We start from the raw sequence: 14,469 nt of genomic DNA on the forward strand, positions 1-14,469 counted from the left end.
TACAACTTAAGTGGCCAGCTCTGCTATCCTTGTAGGCATTGTTTTCCCCATATTTTTCAAACGCCTAAATCACTGTCTAGACAACAGCATTCCCCTCTTACGGGAAGTTTTCCTAGGTCACTACTGGTCAAATCATTAGTCAAGTGGCCACCTTGTGCCAAGGACTGAGTCAACTATTCCCCAAACCCCATCTTACTGCCTGATTTCTTACACCACTCCCTGTACCACATATGTCAGTTCCAGCCCTCAGAGACACAGATGCCAAGAAGGGATTAAACATGTAAGATAATGACTGGAGGAAACATCTGTGAAGAATAAAATAGACAGGAATTGACAGAGAGAGCCTACAGACCATAATACAAGTTTGACCTCTGTAAAAAGAAGGAAGGGAAGGAAATACTGAGTGGAAAGAGCTTCAGATTATAGTGTAGTTCCAAGAAAGTCTCTTCCAGACTGCTAAGAAGTTCCCCAAGCCACAGTTGCCCACAGAGAAGTTCTACACTGGACAGTAAAGGACAAGTATAGTAGTATTCCTGCTGTGCTCAGTTACTGGCTAGGAGCAGCTCAAGGTTTTTACGGCCTCAGCTCAAATGCAATGGACCCAAAGCAGTGGCAGCTGGCTGTCAGTCAAGTATGTTCCCCAAAGTAGGTCCTCTTGAAGGGGATCTGAATAGTGCACTGATATGGCCACCATATCAATTAAATACCAAAACAAGTAATAAAAAACTATGGCAATTAAAACTGTCACACTACAGTTAGCCAACTAAAACAATGAAAACAATGTAGTGAGTTCAGACTCAAACCCAGATACAGAGGCATCTGGGTGGCTCAGTCGGCTGAGTGTCTGACTTTGGCTCAGGTCATGATCTCACAGTTCATGAGTTTGAACCCTGCGTGGGGCTCTGCACTGACAGTGTGGAACCTGCTTGGGATTCTCTCTCTCTCCCTCCCCCACTCATGCTTTCTCTCTCTCTCAAAATAATAAAATTTTTTACAAATTTAAAATCCAGATATATTTATGTATATGTGACTGTAAACTTAGTAAAGAGTATGATTAAAATAGCACTTCAAATTATTTAATCTATAAATGATATTGACAAGTGGCTCTCCATTTGGAGGAAAAATTTTAAATTAGCATCCTACTTCACATATACAAAAAATCCAAGTGGAATACAGAATTAAACATGAAATATATTAGAATACCTTTGTCAAAAATGGAAAATTAGCCACATACAGTTAAATAAAAAAAGTTTTTAAGTATAGAGTCCAAAGGGCAAACATAACAAAAGAGACAATAGCAGATAAGATATTTTAACAAATGTCATTTGCATGGCAAGCAAATGGTAGGAGCAGTAGTGGACCTTAGGAGAACAGAGGAAGTTACAACCTAATTTACCACAGAGATGATCAGAGAAGAAGAGAATTAATTATCTCCACAACAAATCAGAAAGGATCAGGGCTCAGAATTTGAGGACAGGGTCAAACTATATAGAAAGGGTTCCCTTCCCAACCTCACATAACCAAAGGACTACCATCTCCCTCTACACACACTCATACCCATATAAGCCCTTTGAACACTGTTGCCACCACCACCTCAGGAGACTGAGATTTATTTTCTGAATTAGGAGAGTCTTTTGACTTGGAGACACTAGTCACATTAGTGGGCCACTGTGAAAGCAGGGTTAAAAGGAGTAATTAAATGAAAGCCTGAATACCAAACAGATGGACCTCTTGCCACCTTCCTCTGCCTCTATTCTGTCAGGGTATGAGGGAACACCTGGAGAAACGACAATCACCCAGAGAAAAGGCTCCTAAGAATATTTGGTAAATGGTATGGGAAGAGCTATGATTGAAAAAATCACCCCAGGGAAAATCACACAGTCCATAGCCTTGCTCTTGAGAGTAAAGAGCCAGGATTTGGTAGGGGCTAAACCATGAAGAGCTTTGTATGCCACCCTACAGAACTTTATCCTACAAGGAATCAGAAACTGTTAAAAAATGTAAAAAATATATCAGATTTGTTTCACAACTTTCAGTAGTGCGTCAAAAACTGACTACTTAGAAATTAGACATACCAATCTGTAGCTTTCAAAGATGTAATTTAATCTCAGTTGATTTGATAGGGGAGTTATTAAATTACCTGCTAGGGAGCATGTCAAATTGAGTAGTAAACTTCTAAGGAAACTTCAATCTTTGAACAGTTATTGAGTTCATGCTATATTCCACACCTTCCGCTAGGCACTACAGATAAAATGGTAAGAAAAAAACATAGACCCCTGAACTCAAAGAAATTTGTCATCTAGATGAAGAGACAATTATTAATCAGAAATCATACAAATAAAGCTACACATATGACAAATGCTACAATGGAAGGGTGCATGGTCCTGTGAATATGTAATAAGAAAATAAAACAGATACTCTGGTTGTCTTCCCACATCTGTTTTACCCATTATCACATGGTATATCCACGGGATTTGGGTGGGATTAAACCCATCCCCAGCCCCCAAGATGGGCCTTGATTTGCCTCCACCAATCAGTGCCTGACATTCCCTAGACTTCAAATCTCTAGGTTCAAGGGTAGACATGTGACCTATATTAGTCTAATTACAATGCAACTGGGAATATGTGAGGAAACTCTCTTTTGCTGTGAATGAAGAACTGTGGAAACTGGGGAGCTCTTGGCCACTGTCTTAAGATACAAAAGATCTTAAGCCTTAGATGAATTTGACAAAGCAGAATATAGAATTCAGAGGGAGAAGGAAAACAAGTTCTCGCTGTTCATGTTGAACCAATTGAGTCTATCTGAGGTTTCCCTTTATCTCCAGACTTCCCATTCGTGAGCCAATAAATTCTCTTATCATTTAAACTACTCTGAATTGGGTTTTTTGGTGTCTGTAACATTCCAAGAGGATATTATCTAGTCAGGGGAGTCAGAGGCTCCTCTATGAAAGTGGCAACTAGCAGCATCTGAAGGATAAAGCAAGAGTTGTCATGAGATGACTGTAGGGAACAAAGTTCAGACAAAGAAGTGTCAATTTTTTTTTTTTTTTTTTTTTTTTTTTTTTTTTTTTAACGTTTATTTTACTTTTGAGACAGAGACAGAGCATGAACGGGGGAGGGTCAGAGAGAGAGGGAGACACAGAATCTGAAACAGGCTCCAGGCTCTGAGCTGTCAGCACAGAGCCCGACACGGGGCTCGAACTCACGGACCGCGAGATCGTGACCTGAGCCAAAGTCGGACGCTCAACCGACTGAGCCACCCAGGCGCCCCAAGAAGTGTCAATTTTAACTTGGATCAAGTATGGGCATCTGGTGGCTGAATCAGTTATGAGTCTGATTCTTGATTTCATGTCAGGTTATATGATCTCACGGTTAGTGGGATGTCATGCTAACAGCACAGAGCCTGCTTTGGATTCTTTCTCTCTCTCTCCCTCAAAACAAATTAGCTTAGTTCAAGTAAAATGGGTTGAAAAATGTCCAGTGGCATTATTAACATAGATATCTTCAGCTAGTTTATAAAGAGCTTTATGATGAAGGCAAGGCAGGAGGATGGAAGGGATAGAAATCAGAATAGGTTCAACTGAGGAACAAGTGAGAGATGAAGAAATGAAGGGAATATAAACAACTTCAACACTTAGTTTGGCTGTAAAGGGGAAAAGAAATAGGAATGTGGCTGAAGAGGATATAGGTTATTAGTTTGATGGTTTATTTAAATGGCAAAGACTTAATCATCTTAAAGAAAAAAAATGAGTGAATATAGCAAACTCTTGTTTATTAAAACATTTAACAGAATGGGAAGGGTGAAAACAGAAAGCCTCACATTTCAAGGACATGAGTCAATCAAACGACAACCTAATTGTATATATTAACAACGTAATTTTTTAAACCTTCAAGAATTAAAAAATGTAATGTGCCTCCCAAGGACAATGGCAATGATGGTAGATGATTTGGGTGATCACAGCTGGACGAAAGGGTGCAATACTACTGGCATCAGATGGGTGAAAATAAGGATGCTGCTAAACACCTTGTAATGCACAGAACAACCTCTCACAACAAAGAATTATCTAGCCCAAAATGTTAGTGCCAATGCTGAAAATCCCTGCTCTAGGAATTTAACTTCAAATATATTTTGAACACATGAAATAATTTCTGTAAATCACTTATTGTTGAAGGGTGGAAACTACTGGAAATGACACATACATAGAAGACAGTTTAAACTGGGGTACGTCTGGGGCACCTGGGTGGCTCAGTCAGTTGAGCGTCCGACTTCAGCTCAGGTCACGATCTCACGGTTCGGGAGTTCGAGCCCCGCGTCAGGCTCTGGGCTGATGGCTCGGAGCCTGGAGCCTGCTTCCGATTCTGTATCTCCCTCTCTCTCTGCCCTTCCCCCATTCATGCTCTGTCTCTCTCTGTCTCAAAAATAAATAAACATTAAAAAAATTTTTAAACTGGGGTACATCTGTACAACAATGTGTATAGTATTACAAAATTTGGGTTTAAAGACACTGGTTTCCTTATTATCCCTCTCACTCAGCATGCTACAGCCACAAGGCTTTGTACTTTGCTGTCCGGCTCCCTCATGCTCTCTTCCCTTGAGGAAATGCATGGCTGACTACCTCCCTCAGAGGCCCTCCTCAATAAACACCATTTTCCTTCCCAAGCTCACTGACCTTTTGCTACTTTTATTTTTTTGTACTCATATTTATCAGTGTCTAGCATATATTTGTTCATTGTCTTCCTACACTAGAATGTAAGCTCCGTGACAAGAGGGACTTCTATTTATTCACTGTATGGAACAGTGTCCTAGCACATAGTATATGATCAACAAATACTAGGAATGATTGAGTAAATACAGGAAATAACTATTATTTCGCCATTTTATCCAGAGTTAGTAGGGCCATTAACCTTGACACATATAGTATTAAACAGACTTCTTCGTAGTTGTCATTCCTTTAACTTATATATTACTTACAGATAAGTTCTTTTAGGCCAGTAACATATAATGACTTTGTTCTTCCTGTCCTCTCAGCCTTGAACACTTTCCCAAGCCAAAATGCAAATTCCCATTCGGGGATCCTCAAACACCTGGTTCAAAACTTCTGTGAAGCTTTCTTTGACCCATGACAGAAATATTTTCTCTGGGCTCAAAATGCATTTTGTCCACATCAATCACAGCAATTAACGGGTCCTATTATTACATTAACTACTTAATTCAAGTACATTTTCTGAGGTCTCCTTCAGATTAAAAAAAAATCCTATGTATTCAGATTTTGCAATTAGAATTTATTTTGTATCAGGCGTCTGTTCTTCCTAAGACTTCTCACGTTTTTAGTGCACCTCCGAAGGGTGTCTACGCAGAAGATCTTGTCAAAACCACAGGTAAGTCCTGACGACAACTCCCAAGATGCGCCGCAGGGGCTACGTGTGCAATTCGTCTGGTTTTCACTTTTCAGACTAATGGGTTAGAAAGAACTAAAGACAGAACAAGCTGAGAAAGGCTTTAAAAACGAATAAAAGGATTCCATCGAGAACGAACGTGGACCGAAATAAACGACTGCCCAGCAAAGGGCTGGTATCCACCCGGCAATGTCTGACAATCAATGTGAATGCCGAGAGAATTCACCTTCCGCTTATTCAGCGCAGAAGACCTCCCGATAGATAACGCAAGAAATGCCCGTAAGAAACACTCAAAAATATCAAAACAATTATTTTAGATGTGTTAGGAACGTAGGTCCGCGCCACTTCCCTCAACTTCTCTGAAGATTTCTTTTCCGAGCTTACAAACACGGAAGGGCCACTGTATTTTCGTGAGGGGGAAAGGATGCTTCTCAATGGCCAGCTACCAAAAGCCTAACAGTGAAACGCTTTGGCGGGAAATAGGAATTTGTCAACACACTCCGTACCACGCACGTTATAATTGCCTGGAGATCCACAGAACACTTCCTGAGGAGATGCTTAACTTTAACAGATTCCATAATAAGTTTTGGTGGGTTTCGGGTCTCCTTAAAGGGATCACTGTTCCTACATGTTCACAGAATTTTAAACTGTTTGTCTCCCACAGGCTGACAGGGTTAGCTTCCAATTAAGAGTGCGAGCACATTTCCTTCCCTCTTGCTTAGGGTTAGTCCCACCCGAGGATGCGTACCTCCCAAGTTTGCTCTACTTTTTCCTCAGAGCTGGGTCCCACGACTCGTCACACACCCTCAGGGCAGCCCGCAACCACTTCAAGAAAAAACCAAAACTCGGCTCTCGCCGCTAGCTCAGAAAGCAGTCTCGCGGCACTAAGGGGGACAGAGAACTCGCGAGAGCCGACCGCCCGGCCGAGATCCCGCGCCATCAGGCAGGGCCGAGAGAAGAGGAAGTTGCACGTAGACCCTCCCACTTCGGTCCAGTAAACCGCCTCGCGAGAACACCGAGCACTGCGGGCTCGGAAGAGCGTGCGGAAAGTAGAAGTGCAGCGTGTTGGACTCGTCGGCCGCCGTAGCCCCTGCTAGGACAGCCCGTGCGAGTCTGCTGGAGGAGGAAGAGAAAGGCTTAGAGAATCGGGTTACAAGATGGCGGATCTGTAGTAGTTACCGCGGCGGCGGCGGCGGCGGGAGAGCGAGCGAGCTCTGGGGGGTAAAGGGAGGGAGGGTGGGTGTGTGCGGGGGTGAAGTGAGAGGTTACCGGGTCTCCGGGCGGAGAGGTCTCGGTGACTCTTGTTGCCCCTTCCCGCGACTGAACCTTGGGAGCCATGGTGAACTCGGGCCTCTCTGGAGCCGCCGCCGCCGCTGCCGCCTCCGCCGCAACCGTCTCTCAAGAGTGAGGGGCGCGGACGACGTGAGCGAGGAGGCAGCGGCTGGAGCGGAGGGGACAGCAGCCACCATGTCGGATACGCGGCGGCGAGTGAAGGTCTATACCCTCAACGAAGACCGTCAATGGGACGACCGAGGCACCGGGCACGTCTCCTCTACTTACGTAGAGGAGCTCAAGGGGATGTCGCTGCTGGTTCGGGCTGAGTCCGACGGTAAGGTTATTGGAACATAGAATAGGGGACAGTCAGTGCCTCCGGTTTGGGCAAAGCCCTGGTGTTTAGGCCCTGGGCCGGGTACTGTTACTGCCACATCTTGGGACAGCGCATTGGTTTTGTGCCTGCACTTCTGTACGGTAAAAACAAACTACTTTGTCCGGATTTACCCTCAGTCAGACGCTGATGCTGTTCCCCCGCCTCCTATCCCTATTAAGGATTTGACCCCTTCCTCTCCAGTCTCGCCTCCTTTGAAAAGGGGCGAGTGAGAAGAGAGGAAGTAATGAGAAAACAGAGTAGTTATTTACTCGCCCTAGGGAGCTGACGACAACCCCCCCCCCCCCCACACACACTTAATTTTTGCTTTCTTACCCAATTACTTGTCTATTTCAAAAGTCTTAGTAAAACTTTACTTTCTCAGTGTTGTTGTTGTTGTTGTTGTTAACCCATTTTACTAACGAATCCCGTTCGCCCCAGTCGACAGGTGCTAGGGAAAACCAAAAGGCACCTTTTTTTGCAGTTATTGCAGACTGTTGCCACGATACATGCACGCACAAGCATATCTATGTCGGGGATCCCTCCAGGCTGCCTTTGTAGAGGTTGCCATGAAAAAGTGGATACTTTACAACCTAAACAAGTTAGGACACCAGAGCAGATTGTAAACGTTTATCCGTTGATTTTTTTGTAGGAGTCATGTGAAGTATTTTTAAATTATAAAATGTAGAGTCGTAATTAAAACCATTCTCGTTGTAATCTGAACGCCTCTGTTTGACCAGCTGTGTCCAGATAGTAGAAAAATAACAATCTTAGATTTATTGTATTTTGAACTCTCGCACTCTCCCTATTATTTTAAATAGTTGTGGACGTTTATTTCTACATGAAGTGTCCTTCCTTTTGTTAAGGAGAAAAGGATAAATGCAGTTCTGTAATTTATGTACTAACTACTTAGATTCCTGTTGTCCTTTGTAATTTGTTTTGTTAAAATGGAAAAGCAATAAAATAACTTTGTTAAAAAGAGTTTGGCTTCAAGTAGTCATTTAGATCTTAAAATTTTCATTTCAATAAAACTTGAATGGACATCTAGCCTCCTTACATTTTGGGTCTGAATGTTGATCCTAAGAGGATTTTTTTCCTTTAAGGGCATATGGGGATAAGATGGTGTGTTCTAAATTAAATAGGAAGCCCAGATGTGGAGAGAAAAATGTGAATCATAATACATTTGATTACTTCACATCTCTAGATAAGGGAAGAGAACAGAAGTGTTTTTTGGTTTTTTTTTTAAATTTATATTCTGATACTTTAATCAGGTTTTATAAATTGAAACTTATAAATATTATTTTTTATCTTTCAGGATCACTACTCTTGGAATCAAAGATAAATCCAAACACTGCATATCAAAAACAACAGGCAAGTAGTTTATCTTTAATTTGAAAGACTTCATCTGTGATGAAGAAAGTATTAATGTTACAAAGATGGGAAAATTTTCCTGATAAGATAAAACATGTTTGGTAAACAGAGTTACACACTGTATTTCCCTGGTAGGTCAAAAGTTTGAAACAAAAGTGAAAGTTTTTGTACTGGCAGTAATTTATTACCTTTGAATTGAGCCAGTGTTAGTTTATGTTAGAATATAGTGTATTCATTAGTCTTATTTAACTACAGATAGCCAGGTATCTTTTATACCCTGTACACTAAGCCTTTTTATTCTCAATCACATTTAAAGAAAATGGCATATAAGAAAATTCAAAGGGACACTCTTTAAAGCGAGGGAAACCTGTTTGTGGTGTGAAATTTGATCGTTTGACTCCAGCAAAAGTAGAGTTTTTGAAGTAGAAGCATTTAAATCCTGTTCTTTAATTCTATATTTTTAATATAAGCAGTGGTGTGATACTTTATAAAAGTGTACATTGCCAGTCATGTAATGTTTTCTATTAATATTTATTGTCTTATTGGGAAGAGAAAAACCTGTGTTTTTTTTTTAGTGTGCCCAGGTATTTAATCTGGAATGGCAGCAGTGCTTGAACCTTTTCTTTTGTGAATATTTGCATTTTTATTATTATATATTTCAAAACTGAAAAGTACAGAAAATATAATGTGTGTCCGTATAACCACCAAATTTAAAGTGTTAACATTATACCATATTTGTTTCAAATCTTTGTAATGTTCAACATTGTGGATAGAGTTAAAGTCCCCTTTGTACCCCCATCTCATTCTATCCATTCTCCTTCCTAACTGTAGGTAACCATTGTTCTGAAATTGATGTATTATTTCTGTACATGCTTATATACCTTTTCTGCATATGTACTCATAAATAATATGTAGTCTTTTATGTGTTTTAAAACTTTATACAGTTGATCTCATATTCTTACATGTACTCTGGATTTTCATTTTTCATTCAACAGTTAATTTGAAGATTTGATATTAACAATGTAGATCTAGTTTTTCGGGTTTTGTTTTTTTTTTTTTTAACTGTGTAGTATTCTATATTAGACATTTAGATTATTTCTAGGTGGGTGTGGTGTGGTGTGTAAAATGAATGTGGCAGAGTTTTCTAGGAAAAGATAAGTTACTTTAGGATTATATTCACACCATCAATACCTACTTTCTTCAAGGTCAGTGAAAATTTGGATGCCCAGAAATAAACAATTCGCAGTTGGAGGAGTGACAACATGTCTGTTGCACAGCTCATTATTAGTAAAAATCTTACTGTTAAACTGTTGTTTTGCATGTGCAATATATTCTTAACCACTTCTTTGAAATACTTAATTTTTCAATATTAATGTTTTTTTCTTATTGCTTAGAAAATATTATGTGTCTTTGTGATGGAGAACCAAACATTTGTCCTGTATTGAACACTTGAAAATGTTTCCTACAACTTGGATACTTAAGTAAATTTAATTTCTAAGTCAGCCAAGCAGATGATTGTCTTTGCACTGAATTTTACCAGATAGTTACCTTTTTTGTTTTGTACTTTTTTTTTTTTTTTTTTTTTTTTTTTTTTTTTTTTTTTTGCTGCTTTGCTTGTGGGCAAAGAAATTCCAATTTGTCATCTTTTTCCCTCCTATCTGTATGAATATAAAATATTGAGGAACTATGTTTTTAATGTGACTCCCTACAAATTGATTATAATGTGGATTCTTTTCAGATTGTGTATAAGATTCTTTAACTGTTGTTGCTGTTGAAAAGATCACATGTGATAGTGGTTTGTGTATAAAATAGTCCTCCAACATTAGTCCAGAAATACATGATGGTTCATTAGAAACTTTAAAACATATCTTTCTTTGTAATATTACTCTCCTAGAAAGCTAAAGTATTGGAGAAAAATGTGCTTATTTTAAAAAATTCATGCTGTTGGGAAAATGTTTTCCATAATTCATCATGTTTAAATATATAACGTTAGGGTTTTTAAGAACCTTTTTCTAAATGAATTACTTTTACTAAAGAACATTAAAGTATAAGAGAACACTGGCACTGACAGTAATATGGAAAAGCTCTGTATCTAAAATTGAAAAATGTGTAAATAGGGTCACTTGTTTTATTTTCTTTATTTTTGTTTAAATTGAGTACACTTTTCTAATAGAATCAATGAGCAATTTAGGGATTGTTTTAAACTTTGTTGTACATAACGGTTTTTCATTTTTTCACCAAAACATTGTTCATTTTGTACTTTTTGCCAGATTATACAAATTGAGCTTTCCAAACACATAGATGTTTTTCTGTGTTCATTAGAATTATATTTTTTAATGTCATCATTTAAGTTATTCAATAAATTGGCCCAGAAAAGTATTCATTTCCAAAATTTATATGAAATATATTGATCAGTAGTGGGTTTTTAATTTTAAAAAGACTAGAGTGAATGACATGCTCATAGTTTATAGGACGTATTGCTACAGAATGCATTGGATAAATTCAAAGAAAATTATTTAACATTCTTTTTTTAACATTACACAGTTATAAAATGAGCCAAGTTCTGATTTATGGGCTCAAAATAAGTTAGAATGAGTTGAGTTGAATGTGAAATGACCCCATATCAATAGGTCATCATTGATTCACAACACTTTCTTGATTACTGTATGCAGTAGAACATGAAATAAAGTGCCTGATGATACATATGAAAACTTTAAGTTATTTAGAATCAGCCCTACTGATGTTGACTAAATCAAAAGCAGAGTCATAGGGATGTGTACCCTTTTATATGTAATACCATTGGGTGTTAATTGGGTTTAGGAAAGAAGTGTAAGGAAGTCCCCATTGGTTTTTTGGGAGACAAGATAATAACAGGTGAAACATTTACCTTATGATAATAAAACAACTGATAAATGGTTTTAATCTAGTCCTTATTGAAAGCCCATGAAAGCATTCCACAGATAAGGCAGTTAAGGCCCAGAAAGGTCAAGTTTCTTGACTGAGATTATACAGCATGTATATGCCAACACAAAATTTATAAAAACAATTTATTCCACAGACTCGGGCAGTAGAAAATTAAAGAAGGAAGATTTGAGTTAGAATCATTAAGAAAAATTTCACTCTCCCTGGTCCTGTCTGCTGAAGGAAATGGTACACCTGACACAAAAGTTATTAAGCCTCTTTGCAACAGAGGTTTCTTATTTTTACATTTGTTTAGCTAAACAGGAGCTATTATAGATTCTTGAGGAGGGGGTTTAACATGATGAAAGTGATACCGTGTTTGGGAAGCAAGTGTGGCAGTGTCGTGGATAATGAATTGGGGGTGGAAAGGGAAACAGCTTTGGAGTAGCAAGACTATTTACTATAATTCAGATGCAGAAAAAATTAAAGTCTGTTGCAGTATAGTAAATGGAATTAGAAAGAAGAAAAAGAGCTCTAGTATTTCCAAGAAAGTGCTGGAAGATTTGGTGAATGATTAAATATGAAAGAGAAGGAATCAAGGGTCACTAGAAGTGTTTAGAGTCTTGGGGCCAGGAAAATGATGGTTCTCTCCAGGAACTGAGAAGTTGAGAAGAAAGGTTTACATTAATGATTTGGTTATTGGCTTGTTTATTTAAAAAAAAAACAAAAACAAAAAACTATTTTGGGTAGATAATACAGTCACATCGTTAAAAATTCAGAAAGTATTTGGTGAAGTCTCTCCCACCCTGGACTCCATCCATATGCTTTCCGTTGCTAGAGGCCACCAGTATTACCAGTTTCTTGCATATCTTCCTAGAGGTCTTATGCATGTGTGAATGAGTAGGCATGCAATCACATATATATTTTCCCCTTTACTGGCATAATTGGTAGCATACTATATACTGTTTTATACCTTCTCTCCCCCCGACTTAGGCTTTGAAATGATGATAAGATAATTGTAGGGGCGCCTGGGTGGCTCAGTTGGTTAAGCGGCCGACTTTGGCTCAGGTCATGATCTTGCGGTCCGTGAGTTCAAGCCCCGCGTCGGGCTCTGTGCTGACAGCTCAGAGCCTGGAGCCTGTTTCAGATTCTGTGTCTCCCTCTCTCTGACCCTCCCCCGTTCATGCTTTGTCTCTCTCTGTCTCAAAAATAAATAAACGTTAAAAAAAAATTTTTTTTTTAAAAAAAGATAATTTTAAATGTCTTAAAATGAACGACTGAACTAGAGACAGTAAGAGTTGGTATGAAAGATTCAATTTGAGAATCATTGCTACTTTTAGCTGTAAGAGGGGACCTCTTTCAAGGGAGTAGATAGAAATCGAGAAAAGAATAAAGCATAAGACCAAGCCTTGTTGAATTGTCCACATTTATTCATTCATCCAATAATACTTGGTTGAGTGCTGCTTATGGGTTTGTAACTAACTGGTTTAGATTTTTAAAGTGCATTTGAAAGTTTTTGAAAATTTGCAGCAGAGCAGTGACATGATCCAAACTAAAGCAAAAATGTGTGGAATTGAAGAGGTGCAATAACTGGGAGAGTAGTTGAGAGATTACAATATAATTCAAGCAAGAGATAATGTTGAATCAGGTTAGAGTAATGTCAGTGGACATAGAAAGAGGTGGATGGGTTTGAGATACATATTGAAGATAGAATTGACAGGGTATGCTGCTGGGTTAGGTGTTTGGTAATTAGGAAGAAGATCTAGTTAAGAGGAAGAATATGCAATTGGAAGAGTAGAAAATCAGAAAAATGTGTTGTCTTGAAACCAAGGGAGAATAGAATTTTGGTAACAAAAGGAGAGTCAATGAATGGCTGTTCATATCCTGCAAGTGAAAGATTGAGACTATTTCTAGGTTGTAGTTAGAAGAACATCTGTGCGGGGCACCTGGGTGGCTCAGTCGGTTAAGCGTCCGACTTCGGCTCAGGTCAGGATCTCGCGGTCCGTGAGCTCGAGCCCCGCGTCGGGCTCTGGGCTGGTGGCTCAGAGCCCGGAGCCTGCTTCCGATTCTGTGTCTCCCTCTCTCTCTGCCCCTCCCCCATTCATGTTCTGTCTCTCTCTGTCTCAAAAATAAATAAAGGTTAAAAAAATTTAAAAAAAAAAAAAAAAAAAAAGAAGAACATCTGTGCTAAAGGTAGAGGTGATAGGTCCCTGGGTGGCTCAGTTGGTTAAGCATCCAGCTTCGGCTCAGGTCATGATCTCAGTTAGTGGGTTTGAACCCCACATCAGGCTCTCTGCTGACAGTTCTAAGAGCCTGGAGCCTGCTTCAGACCCTGTATCTCCCTCTCTTTCTGCCCTTTCACTCACACTCTCTTTCTCTCTCTCTCAAAAATAAACATTAAAAATTTTTTTTAAAGTTAGAGGTGAGGGGCGCCTGGGTGACTCAGTTAAGCGTCCAACTTTGGCTCAGGTCATGATCTCACGGTCCGTGAGTTTGAGCCCCGCGTTGGACTCTGTGCTGACAGCTCAGCTCCTGGCGCCTGCTTCAGATTCTGTGTCCTCCTCTCTCTGCCCCACCCCTGCTTGAACTGTGTCTCTTTCAAAAATGAAAAAACATTAAAAAAAGGTTTTTTTAAATGTAGAGGTGAAAATTGTCACAATGTATCTCTTAGTTGGCAAAATAAACCAGTAAAATTAGGGATTTGGGGTTTTACCTGAGAGGCACTGTGGGGAATAGACTAAGGTAAGGAGTATAGTATATAATGTAAGGGATATTTCTATAATATTGAATGCTGAGTTAAGATAATAGCATGAATGTGTAATGAATAGAGCCCACTCTGGCTATAGATCAGGAGCACAAGTGGAGGACATGAATTACTATGTTGGAAAGATTGGGCAGTCATGAGTACAGGTATATTCTAGGTGGTGGTGGTTTGGAACGAGACTAAGGAATCCTTGGAAATCAGATGGAGAGGGATTTTATATAGAGGTTCGGACAGGTAACCTACATAAATATAATGCTGCAGGGCAAAAGGTTGGGAAGCAAGTTGTTAAGAACTTTGTGTTCTTTTAGAATTGTTCACGTTTTTTATGGGGCATAGTATCAAGGACATGAATAAGGTATTTATTTCATTATAATTTTGAGCAGATTTTCTC

General features: G+C 39.3%; 1 protein-coding gene across 4 annotated transcripts in view; it reads left to right on the top strand.

Moving 5' to 3' along the window:
* The first annotated feature begins 6,493 nt into the window (after positions 1–6,493).
* PPP4R3B (protein phosphatase 4 regulatory subunit 3B) overlaps positions 6,494–14,469 on the top strand; it is a 65,636-nt gene continuing 57,660 nt past the window's right edge. For all 4 annotated transcript variants that reach the window (XM_060605623.3, XM_060605634.3, XM_060605642.3 and 1 more), the window contains exons 1-2: positions 6,494–7,006; positions 8,358–8,413. In XM_060605623.3, the coding sequence (XP_060461606.1) occupies positions 6,865–7,006; positions 8,358–8,413 (198 nt within the window). In that variant the 5' untranslated portion in view covers positions 6,494–6,864. The remainder of the gene's footprint in view (positions 7,007–8,357; positions 8,414–14,469) is intronic.

The sequence above is a fragment of the Panthera onca genome, chromosome A3 (assembly GCF_046562875.1).
Source record: "Panthera onca isolate mPanOnc1 chromosome A3, mPanOnc1 haplotype 2, whole genome shotgun sequence".
NCBI classification, from domain to species: Eukaryota; Metazoa; Chordata; class Mammalia; order Carnivora; family Felidae; genus Panthera; species Panthera onca.